General features: G+C 33.9%; 2 protein-coding genes across 3 annotated transcripts; one reads left to right on the forward strand and one right to left on the reverse strand.

The window, feature by feature from the left end:
• Positions 1 to 187: 187 nt before the first annotated feature.
• Positions 188 to 2,917, forward strand: LOC108998744 (60S ribosomal protein L31-like). Its single transcript, XM_018975439.2, has 2 exons — positions 188 to 384; positions 2,458 to 2,917. The coding sequence occupies exons 1-2, from the start codon at positions 299 to 301 to the stop codon at positions 2,735 to 2,737; spliced, it is 366 nt and encodes a 121-aa protein (XP_018830984.1). The 5' UTR covers positions 188 to 298; the 3' UTR covers positions 2,738 to 2,917.
• Positions 2,381 to 6,712, reverse strand: LOC108998745 (DNA damage-repair/toleration protein DRT100-like). 2 transcript variants are annotated; one of them, XR_004798317.1, is made up of 3 exons: positions 5,407 to 6,682; positions 3,356 to 3,361; positions 2,381 to 2,391 (listed from the first exon to the last, which is right to left on the reverse strand). XR_004798317.1 is itself a non-coding variant. In XM_018975440.2 (1 exon), exon 1 carries the CDS (start codon positions 6,566 to 6,568, stop codon positions 5,474 to 5,476), a length of 1,095 nt encoding a protein of 364 aa, XP_018830985.2. In that variant the 5' UTR covers positions 6,569 to 6,712; the 3' UTR covers positions 5,308 to 5,473. The 2 variants fall into 2 exon arrangements, 1 of the variants encoding a protein (XP_018830985.2); XM_018975440.2 differs by lacking the exons at positions 2,381 to 2,391; positions 3,356 to 3,361 and having other exon boundaries at positions 5,308 to 6,712.
• Positions 6,713 to 12,836: the final 6,124 nt, after the last annotated feature.

Below are 12,836 nucleotides of genomic sequence, written 5' to 3' on the forward strand. Positions count from 1 at the left end.
TAACAGGTAAAACAGTAGAATTGTAGTTTAAATTAAAATCGGGTCTATAGTCAAGACCCGGCCCAATTGTAGTCTAAACAAAAGTGACCTGTTGAGTCAATGTTCTGGGCTGCTGAAATAGTATCGGCCCAAGGTCATTACTGTAGTTTTACTCGATATTTCCGAGGGCATTTTAGGCCACAATTTAACCACAATAAATATCTCGCTTCGTCTCTCTTCCAGTTCCAGCTAAGGTTTGTAATTCTACCGATTAGGGTTTTGGGTTTCTTACCGCGGCGGAGTTTCAGATCCCATAACAATGGTGGAAAAGGCGACCAGGGGAAGGAAAGAAGAGGTTGTTACCAGAGAGTACACTATCAATCTCCACAAGCGCCTTCATGGATGGTATATGTGCACCTGCTTGCTTTGCATTCCATTTTTCCGTTTTATATTCCTCGTTAATTACTTACATTTGAAGCTGTGGGAAATTCCACGTGCTAGAGTAGGGATTAACGTTTATTTTTAGGCTACAAAGGGACTGGTTTAGATCTAGATTGGTATGACCGAATGAAGGAAAGGAAAATGCTTAAAATGATAATTTTTTAAAAGTAAGGATATTCATTTCTTTCTGCCTCAAGCTTTTCAGATATCAGGGAGCCCTTTGCAGTCAGTATTGCGCAGTGAACCTTAGATGCTTAAATAAACTGGTCTTCAGTCATGTTTAGAAGTATATATATATCTGTGTGTGTATTTGACATGAGTATATTGGATACTGCAACCTTGGCCACACTTTAGTTTAAGGGTTCTTTTTTTCCAAATTTCTTCACCTGGTTTGATAATCCCGATATTGTGTGGCACCTTTTTCAAGCTAACAGCTGCATGTGGCTGTTATTGCTATCTTTAGGTTTGCGTTTTTTGGGGCGGCATGTTATAATTTAGTTTATTCTTGCTTACAAAATGATATACGTATATGTTTGCTTTCAAATTTAGTGTGCGCGCTTGGATGCCACACCAAAATTGAAGGGACTCCATTACCTTCTATGTTAAACTCTGGTTTTTTAATAAGTCAAGTCTGTTGTAAATGGGGCCATTACATTATTTGTGGAACCACTACAGTTTTGTTTGGTCGCCATTTTAAATATGGATTTGTGCTTTTCTAAAGTTGTGTACAGGGAGTGGCGATTGTTGGCGTGGTTTGTATTCCATCACGGGGGTATAAAAATCTCCAAGTGAAAAATATTCTCTTGTATGAAGGAATGAGAATTTAGTTGCACTGGAGAGTAGGGCTTGAGCATTTCCTTCTATGTACTCCACCTTCTATTATCAAGTTTTTTTTGTTAACATATAAACCTTTGTGCCCAACCTCATAAATATTGTGTCACTTGTGTTTGATTGAGGAATTTCATTTTCATTTAAACTCTTGGGCTTGGTTTGGATAGCAAACTCCTCCCAACTCATCACATCTTATCTTAATATCTAAACACCCCAAACAAAAATACTTTTCAATTTCAAATTTTTAATATTTTCATCTAATCATTACCTAATCATTACAACTTTTCCAAATTTTCCAAACAAAACATAAAAAATAATTCAATTTTTTCAAATATAAAAACAAGAATTATATTTTAATAATATTTCAACTTTATAATATTTTTATTCAACTTGTTCTCTCTCCTTTCCCAAAATCCCATAAAACATATTAACTCAAACCATTTCACTACTATTCACAGATAATCTCATCTCCACTCACTATCCAAACCAGCCCTTAATTTGTCTTAATGATTTTACACATTACTGACTGAATCCATTTTGTCCTACAAATGGAAAGATTGCTGCTGATTTTTTAAAAAAATTTTAAAGTGTCAGTTTTATTTTGTCCGCTGAGATTTAAGTCTTTGATGTCAAAATGTACAGTGAAGGAAGAATTACTGGGTTTTCATTCAGTGTTATAAGTCCTCTTTATTTATTTATTTATTTTTGATGTTGGGGAATTTCTCCAAGGCAGTGTCGTTCGGATCCACCCTTGCAGAGTAAACCCCAGTCCTGTGCACCGCACCCTCGGAAGTTTCTTTACATGAAACTGGTTAAACTACCAGCTTTTCACTAGGAGGTGTGGCCTCAAAGGATTGTTTGCACTCATGAGGTGTTGAACCTTGGACCTTGAAGGGAGTGATACCCCCAAGACCAAGGCCTTCACCACTTGGGCCAACCCCTTGGGCATTTTGATACTACTCAAGGGCAGTTTGATACCACTTGCTGAGAAAAAGGCATTTTGGTACCTCTATCCTCTGTGATTTCAAATCTTTATTTTCACACATTTACTTGGACAATGGTAGCCATGAGTTATTTCTCATTGTTTATGATTTCAGGCAGCAATTCTCTGGCTATATCTTGTTTTTAGTTTCTTTTGATGTTCTCAAAGTGTGGTATTTCTTTAGTCTTGAGACCTGTGTGGTATGTGCATCTTTTCTTTTGTAGCACATTCAAAAAGAAAGCTCCAAATGCCATAAAAGAGATTAGGAAGTTTGCCCAGAAGGCTATGGGAACAACGGATGTAAGAGTGGATGTGAAGCTGAACAAGCATATATGGAGCCGCGGAATCCGAAGTGTGCCAAGGAGGGTTCGTGTACGCATTGCCCGGAAAAGAAATGATGAGGAAGATGCAAAGGAGGAGCTTTATTCCCTAGTCACCGTCACTGAGATTCCACCAGAGGGTTTGAAGGGATTGGGAACCAAAGTCATTGACGGAGATGATTGAGTAGTATGATACTCTTGGTAATTTTGTTTTATTCCATAAACAATTTACTTCCAAGTTCTGATATGTTTTTTGTAAGGATGATTAACTATTGCGCAGCAGAGTTGATGTAATGGATCGTAAGGTTTTTAGTTTTTGCTCAATTTTTTCATTGCTCCTTAAAAAACTATTGATTCTGCAGCATTGCTATTATGCCATTCTTTTTCTAATCTTTTAATGAGCCTTTCCTGCATGGATGTGGTTCCTTAGCGACAATGCGGGACGTTTTTTTTGGTGGAAGTAGTAAAATGTAAATGAGAGTCCTTTAAGGAGTCTTAATGGCATGATGATCTATGAACTAGGCAACCTGCTTAAAAGCATATACAATATTTTTCCTAACTGTTTTCTGCGTTACTTGTGCACCTATTGAGTAGTTTACACAATTTTTTGGTATCCTTCGGCCTCAAGCATTCGACATTCGATGCTACCAAGCTAGAAAGTGAAAGTAGAGACCTTGAAAGTTACATTCGTTGCTACCAAACTGATACTACTTTGGCATCTTTGGATTGGAATGAGATCGCTTATGCTTTTGTGACCTAAACATTAACATTGGTTACAAATCTGAGAGACATAATTTATGAGCATCACAATGTCAAATATTGTTCGTGTTAGTGTAGATTTCAACGTTAAATACAATTTGTACGTGTATCTTTCAAAATTATTGAAAGTGATGAAATACTACTGATCCGCGCGCACATGGCGGGGGCCCTTCATTCCACCGTTGCAGGAACTTTGAATCCACCGTTGGACCCCTCTTCTTTAATGTACTGTGCTCATTCACGTGTGCTGTCTCGCTGTTTTTGAGAGACATGAACCATAATCTAAGCCTTTGATTTTGAGTCAATGTATCCAACTTGTGGAGAAGGCTTGATTTGCTCTTCAAATTCAAGTAACGCCAATAATCAATGACAATCACGTGGGCGATGAACCTAAAATTTATATACATTGACGTTGTTGCCTCCCATGTAATCTTCTTTGAACATTAACGTTATTGTCAAAATCTTCCTTGATGTGACGAGCTTTGTCACTTGTCACCAGCTGTTTCACATTCTCAGAACTATTTATTTTTTAAAAAAATCATTGGGAAATGGGAAGAAGATGGAAAATTATATGAAACGGCCTATGAAATTGATTTGAAAGAAATTTTAGCGATGGAGTTATCGCAACCTCCAAATCCATTTGATGATCTTTACTTTAGATGACGCCTACGACAAAAGATAACTGGGACAACGACAATAATAGTGGCAAATGACAATGATAGTAGTCGGCAGCCTTCGTTAACAATTTAATTGAAAATGGAAATGGATATAGAAATGTGTCTATCTATGTTCTACGCCCATTTCGTCCTTCACTCGGTGCTTTCAATGTTGTTTTATATAAGGATAATGCTGTTTGAACTGATAGATGCGATTTTGGTTTTGTTTTTAAAATTTTATTTTTTCTTAGTAATGAAGTAAGTAAATATTATTGAGTTTATATATTTTTTGTTAAAAATAAATTAAAAAAATGAATAAAAGAAAAGTAAAAAAAAAAATTCTTAAATGCACTTATTGGTCGGATTATCGGTAGAGACATCGGTCGTGTAGCATCATCCTTTAGATAAGGTTAGTGCTACTAGGTTATCTAAATTTGTCTATTTGGTATATTCTTAGTGCAAATTGTATTTGTTTTTTTGCTTTTTCTTTTAAATATTCTTTTTAAACATATTTAAACATTTTTACCAAAAAAAAAAAAAAAAATCAATATATTAATAATCACTTCTTTAATTATTAAATAAAAAAATATTTTAAAATAAATAAAATAAAATACACGAATGGTCAAATTGAGAATACAAACTTAGTTGTCATAGTATCATTTTTCTTTATATAAAAAAAGACTCGCTTGATTACACAAATTATCTCATTTTATCTCGATCATTTTATTTAATTATTACAACTTTATCAAATTCTTACATAAAATATAATAAATAATTTAATTTTTTTAAAATTTAAAATAAAAATAATATTAAAAAATAATATTTTATTTAAATTTTAACTTTAACCCCATATGATTTGTATAATCGAAAAAAAAGTTCTTTGCTTCACCACATAATAACTTTGGAGGGTTCTGACTCGTCGAGCTACGAAGTACTACAAAGTTATTCCTTTCATAAAAATCTAAGAAAATGTTCTCTCATTATATATTGTCGACATATAATGATATCATATTATTCATTAATTGTTAAATTTATTATTTAAAAGAAAATTAGTTGATTAGTTGATAGACATTAGACAATGTTACATTATTAGAATACAGTAATAAAAGTTAGATGAATAATGTAAGTTTATTTTTTAAAATACTTATTCTCATCTAATGAAGGTCGAAAAGCCCGAAATAAAAAGCATGTAGACTAACGTGGCTAATTATAATTATATATGATCATGAGTTGGCATGCATATATCATGAATACTAAATTTTAATTTTATCCATGCAAATTACGTGCATGGGACATTTATGTTTCCTAATTACAACGTAATTAAACACAAAAAATAATATTTAATAAACAAATAATTATTATTATTATAAGAAACATGCATGCACTATACTAATTAATTTTCTCTTACATAACACAAACATATTATCCATATTTCTATTGATCATCAGGCAACCCTTCGTCTTCGTGTGTAATATATATATAACTACCGGCCGGAATGTGTTAGTCTAGCAGGCTTTTAGCGGCTTCCCACAGAGACAATCATTGTAAACGAACGACGATGCTTCCAGATGATCAAACGGCGACCCGGCCGGTATTCTCCCACACAGGTGGTTGTGACTCAAATCCATATGTCCGATATACGAAGCCGAAGCTACCGATTTTGGTATCGAACCCCGAAGATTATTGTACGATAAGTCGAGCACAGTGAAGTATGATCTCGGGCCGAATACATCCGGTATCGTGCCCTCAAATGCGTTTCGGCTCAGGTTTAAGTTGCTGATACCGGAGGTAAACAAGCTAGGTGGTATGTTACCCGATATTTTGTTGAAATCCAAATTTAACGTCGCCAGAACCGCCATTCTACCGAGTGATTCCGGGATTGTTCCTGAGATCCGATTCAGAGAAAGATCCAGATCGGCGAGGCGGTATATCCGGGAAATCGCACCCGGGATTGGGCCAGTGAGCTGGTTGCGACTCAGCAGAGCCCGGCTTAGCATCCCGAGTCTATGGAAATCTCCTGGAAGCTCGCCGGAGAGTCGATTGTTCCTGAGATCGAGGTGCATCAAACTCGTGAGGTTCGTGATGGACGGCGGGATTCTCCCCGAGATGAGATTATCGGCGATGTTGAGAACTGTGAGCCGTTGGAGTCGACCGATATCGGCCGGGATCACGCCAGATATCTGATTTCCAATGAGATCCACGATTCGGAGAAAAGGAAGGTAGGTGATGCACCGTGGGATCTCGCCGGAGATTCCCTTCCAATCGGCAATGATAATGGAGGAGAGGCGCGTGAGCCTGCAGATGGAGGGGGAGATGTACCCGGTCATGTAACCGGTTCGGTGGGCCCGCTCGAAGATGGGGTCCTCGGACTCTCCACGGAGGGTGATGTCGGCGACCCTGCGGGTCTCCGGGTCGCAGCTGACGCCATACCAGTTGTGGCAACAGTCGGTGCCGGTCCACGAGTTGAAGATGCCCAAGTAGGGCTCGTGGAGAGCTGCCTTGAAGGCCAGCAGTGCTGCCCGGTCCGAAGGCGGGCACCCATTAACGACAGCCGAAGTAACGGCTAGTAGTGCCAAGGTGAAATACCAACCCACGCCCATTTCAACTCTCTCTCTCCCTCTCTCCCTTAATTAACTGTGTGAGCTCAGAGCTTCTGAATTCAAGAATGAATAGTGATAGAGGGGATGTCAGAGATCACGTTGAGGAGTGAAGCATAGGTATGAAGACAGCAGACTACGTGTGTGTATATTAGTATATATATAGATCTCGAGATGCTCAAATTGTTTCTTCTTACGATTTTGCCCCTAACGTGGGTCTTATTGACTTGCATGGTTGGCATGATTTTTTTATTTTTTATTTTTTAAAATATTGTTGTTTATGTTAAATTTTGTATCTCCCACGGTACAAATATTTATTGAGTGAATATCAGTAATACATTTTTTTTTATAAATATATAAAATTAAAATATTTCACATTAATAAATATTATGAGAGAGATGATTAAATTTAAAACAGAAATAAAAATTTTAAAATTTTTTATAATTATGGTGGTTTAGCTATTAGTACTTAAAGAAAAATTAGTTATTTGAGATGAAAATAATTATTTAGGATAAGGATCTATTCATTTTAATAAAAAATAATTATTTTTATAAAAAAATAACTGACAATAAATAATTTTTTTTTAATAATAATATATATTGATATGCATCTAGACTCATATGTTATATATATGCTTCCTGGAATTTTCATCGTGCCTGTTTGAGAAATTAAATATTTTTTTTTATAAATAAAAAATAATTGGAGGGGATGTAAAAAATAAAAAATAAAAAATTATTTTTTTGTGAAGTTAAATAATTGGAGGCAGAGGAAGCTTTTTTTAGGATAAAAGGATAAGGATCGTATATATTCCAAAAAGTGGAAACCAATAAATGTTTCACACATGATTATCATAAAACCAAATAAAATTTTTAAATATCCTTAAAAGCACCCCTTTGTCGGATTTTCATTCTTTCTTGGCAATGGCAGGACCCCTACCTAGTAGGTATGTGCATATAATTGAGGAAGAACAGCAAGCTTGACCTGGGGAAAGGATAAGCTTTTGGTGGCAACTACGATGTGAAGAGAGAGAGCCATGGCGATTGCACAAGTGGCAGTTTTAGGTTGTGTTTGGATATTGAAATGAGTTGAGTTGAATTGAGTTGAGATGATAAAATATTGTTAGAATATTATTTTTTAATATTATTATTATTTTAAGATTTGAAAAAATTAAATTATTTATTATATTTTGTATTGAGATTTGAAAAAGTTGTAATAATGAGTTGAGATGAGTTGAGATGAATTTGATAACCAAACTCACCCTTAATCTCTCGTTTATTTTTTAAGGTGAGATCAGATAAAATGAGATTAAAATTAAAAAATTAAATAAAATATTATTAGAATATATTTTTTAATATTATTTTTATTTTAAGATTTAAAAAAATTAAATTATTTATTTTATTTTATATTAAAAATTAAAAAAATTATAATAATTATATTAAATAAAATAAAATATTTGCTTAAAACAAACGAGACGTTAAGATCGTTTAATTATGTTTTTATTTTCCCCCACCGTATATCTTAATTTCTGGGTCACACTCACATTCAAGTTATTTATAAAATAAAGAAAGTTTACGTGAAATTTGTGGGGAATAGTAATGGTTGGGTTCAAGTCCCAATTCCGAGCTACTACTTCCATTATTCTAGCTTTTATTTAGGCCAATTTCGGGGAGAGATTGTGGGTGAGATCAGACACTAGTCTGGTCTCTACATCGTCCAAACTCGAAATCAATTTATGATTCCGATGCAAATTAATTTAACATCCCGTTTCGATGAAAGGATAAAATAAAATGCGATGATTTTAGATATATTAAATAAAATATTATTTTTTAATATTATTATTATTTTAAAATTTTAAAAAATAAAATTATTTATTATATTTTATATATAATTTTAAAAAAATTATAATAATAACATAAGTTAAGATTACTTTTCAATTCAAACGGAACCTAAATGGTTAAATATATATCAATCATTTAAATTGATATTAATTACTTAAAATATATTGTAATAACAAATTAAGCATTATTATAAATGACAAAACTTAAAATTTAAAAAAAAAAAAAAAATCAAGTAGATTTCTCTTATTGGGATAGTAACAAAAACAGGAGTCTTGATGGATCAAAAGTCTTTATTAAGCCATGTTCTGTGCTTGCAATAATAAACATAGAAATTAGGTTTTTGTCCATTTCAATCAGTGCCCCATGGTACCTGAATCTTTGTCTCCCTTAATGGAGTCACCCCTCGAGTAATTAAGCAGTACTCTCTAATATAATTAAATATATGTATATATAATTAATTAATTAATGCTGATCAAGTACCTTATTGAGAGTAATTTGTCCATTTTTTTGTTTATCATGTATGTGGGGCTATATATATATATATATATATATATATCCCACATGATATCATGAGTTATGGTCTGGATGGTCCAGCTCCTCCATCACCCTATCATCATCACATTGCACATCCTGACCCACTTCAGTACTCATGCATGCATCAGCATTCTCTCATTCTGCGCTCTGGATCATCTTCATGAACATCTCGATGATCTGAGTACAGCTCATCATCATCAACATTATTATAAACAAACAAAGCTTATCTTAAGCATGCAGATCTCTAACTGAGATATGTTCCATTCCTAATTAATGTACGTCAGCTTTGACATTAATTTTATCTACAGTTCCAAGGAGAATTATGCATGCGTGATAAAGACAAATTAATTATATTTCATCTAAGTAATTAAATGATGCATTTTTCATATTGTATTTTAATATTTCAAGATTTCATGATTTCATTAAAAAATTAATTTTAAACTTCTTTTACAGATCAAATCATTTACGCCGATTTATAACTAAAAAAATTCATAAGCGACTAGCCCACAACTCCGTTTCAAATCAATTGTTTTCAGTTTCCAACAGGATATATAGATGACCAGAATGCATTTTTCTTAGCTAGGTATGTATTTTGTGGGGCAAAAGATTGTGATCATCATGTATTATTATGTACGTTATGTCTATCCAGAAGAAGGGTTTGAATCATGCATGCCTATCTGCTCTTGTCATAAAACTGTAACCAGCCGGCCCACCAAGACAAGGATCATGCATGCATGTAAGTAGCTAGCTAGACTACGGCCCTTGATTTTGTGAAGTCGATCGAACAAGTCCTCGGGATCCTCATGTATTTAAGAGATTCAGCGTCATGACAAAATATGTCATTGTAGGATCAAAACTTTTTGGCACCCACCCAAAATAATGCATTATTTTAATATAAAAATGAATTTAAGAAAACTTTCTAGCAAAAAATAGAAAGAGAAAGGTCTTTAGTTTTCGTTGGTAATGATATGACCACACGTTTGGATTTAGATTTAATCTCAATTCATTTTATATTATTATTATAATTTTTTTAAAATTTTACATAAAATATAATAATTAAATTAATTTTTTTAAATTTTAAAATAATAATAATAATATTAAAAAAAAATTATACATCAACTATTATTCACCACTTCACACCCTACACTCTTTGAAAAATATCTCCACACTCTATGAAAAAGCTATAGGTACAGAATGTGGAATAGTGGCTGATGCAAAACATTTTTCTATTAAAAAAATAATATTTTATTTAACTTTTATCTCAATTTATTTTATCTCAATTTACTATCTAAACATGACTTCAACCTTATTCTTTTTCCTTCTTTAATAATACAATACTGCTACAGGTACCCGGCCTGGGGTACCCGTAGCGGAATCCCTGACGTGGCTAATGCCACGTCAGGGTTAAATTATATTAAAAAAAAAAAAAAAAAAAAAAGGCAAAAGAGCCATTTCATAGCGCCAAAAATGATTTCTTCTGATTTAGATTTCGAAGAACAGCCGCGCATAACCCGAAACCCACTTGAAACCCAGAAATTCCTGCAGGTTCGTCGTTCACGGAGATCAATCGTTTGTTCCGAAACCCAGAAGAGATTTTTCGCGCGGGTTCGTCGTCCATCTGGTTTCTTCCGAAACCCAGAAACCATTTGTTTGTTCCGAAACCAGAAGAGATTTTTCGTGCGGGTTCGTCGTCCATCTATGGTTTCTTCCGAAACCCAGAAACCATTTTATCTGCGGGTTCCTCGTCCTCCATCTATGGTTTCTGCCGAAACCATTTTGCACTGAACTTCTACCGTTCGTCGTTTCATCGCGTTCAAGTGAGTCCTCTGTTTTATGGTTTTTTTTTTTTTTTTGTATTTTTCTTGATCAGTCCTCTGTTTTATGGTTTTTTTTTGTATTTTTCTTGATCTTTGGCTCTTGCTCTGTCTCAAGAAACGCTAGTCTTAAGAAAAATATGTTCGCAGCTGCTCTTCTTCTTTTATAAGAATGTTGTTGTTATTTATTTTGTTGTTTTGTGAGTATAATAGGAGTGTATATGCAATAACAATGGTTGCGCAGTGGCTGATAGAGAGACAAAGAGATTAGGAACAGAGTGAATAATCAATCATGGCCATGGTACCCGGAGTTTAGGGCTTTGGATTGGTTTTTCTAACTTTTTTCATCATCTGGGGGCTGTTGGATTTGGTGGGTATGAGAAATCTTTGAACTATAATGGCCACCAAGTCTCATTTGTTGTTGTTTTTGGCACTTAATTTGTGATGGTCAATGTGGTGATTTTTTTTGAATCTATAATACATGTGAAGAGGTCAAGGTTGTTGTAAATGTGCCTCTTCACGTGCATACACATTGTCATTGTCTCTTTGTGTTTCATAATTAGGGCTTCACCATTCACATGCACATACAGCCTTACTAATTGAATATGTTATGAAAGTGCCTTGACCACATGCATTGCAACCCCACTGTAAAAAAAATGTCCACTCTTATTTTCGAATTTGGTTCGTCTTTTTGCATTCATTAGCATCTCCAGATGATCATATTTATGTTTGCCGTATAAAAAATAAACGATTTTGTTTGCCGTGTACATCCCATTGGAGATTATCTTTGTTTTTGCTGGTTTTAGCTTTCTAGCGTACCTTTTGTGGTAATTTAACCCCTTCTATGAAATTTTGATGTGTAGGGTGCTCCGTACAGTGTTGAACTCCCTGAAAGAGTTGGGCAGCCTGACTGTTAGGTATGATTTGAAATCTGGTATTGTTTTTATAAATAAAAAAAATATAAAAACCAAAGAAAGAAAATTGCAGTTGTTCTTTGTTGCTTCTCTTATTTTACTGTTTACAATGATCTGTAGGATTGAAAGTACCAAAAAACAAAGAATAAAATGTGGTTTGCTTGTGTTATTGCTTTTAATCTCATATACGTTTTAATTATATATGTAGAGAAAGGTATTACTTTAAACTATTGCAAATTTAAGACTCTTGAAAAAAGTATTCAAACTGCATACAGTTTTGGAGAAACATGAATGTGGTGCGAGAATCTCTACTAAACATAGAAAGAAAACAGCAGCAGCCTTATAATGAGATTATTCTAACAGAATTCTGATGATCATCACGTGTTCTCAAATAATATAATCAATTGTGGACAATTGAAATTGCTTTTTCTGTTCTTAAGTTTTGTTACCAGTAGCAGACTTTGTTTGTTCCTAGTCTCAATTATGACACGGATGGAAACACAGATTCTGTCATTGTTACTTCCTTTCACTTGTTATATTATTTGTATATGATGGAATTGTTCTGTGTATGCAAACACTTCTGAATGATGTCAAATTATTTCTGCAAAAGGAAGTAATACTAACATTCCATGTGAAGATGATGTGGTTTTTACTATTAAGGATAATGCTGTTCTAGCTTGATGTTCGACACGATTTAAAATAACAAAAAAGCTGAATCCACCTCTGTGATCTTTTGTTATCAATTTTTAAATAGACTTGGAATTAACCTCCTTTTGGTTCGTACTGTTGCATTCATTAGCATATCCAGATTTCCGTTCTATCAATATTTTTTTTCATTTTGACCACTCATGAAGCATCATGTGCATGTAGATCACGGGAAAACGTACATGTTTGCATGTAATGCCACTCATTTTAATGCTGTATATAAGCATATGCATATCTAATGCTTTTCTGAAATTGATAGACTGTTTGTCCGAAATGGATAGATTCCTATATATGTTGGGTGAGGCGGCATTTGCATTTGGTTCATCTAATGCTTTTCTGGCTTTTCTTACCTTTATTAGACTGAGAAAAAAATAATGTCAATACAATTTTGAGAATGTTACAGTCATAAATAAGTAATTTGGTTCATCACTTTGCTATCAGTTCAAGCTTTCTATTAGTTCCTCTC

Source organism: Juglans regia, chromosome 14 (genome assembly GCF_001411555.2).
Source record: "Juglans regia cultivar Chandler chromosome 14, Walnut 2.0, whole genome shotgun sequence".
Taxonomy (NCBI): Eukaryota; Viridiplantae; Streptophyta; class Magnoliopsida; order Fagales; family Juglandaceae; genus Juglans; species Juglans regia.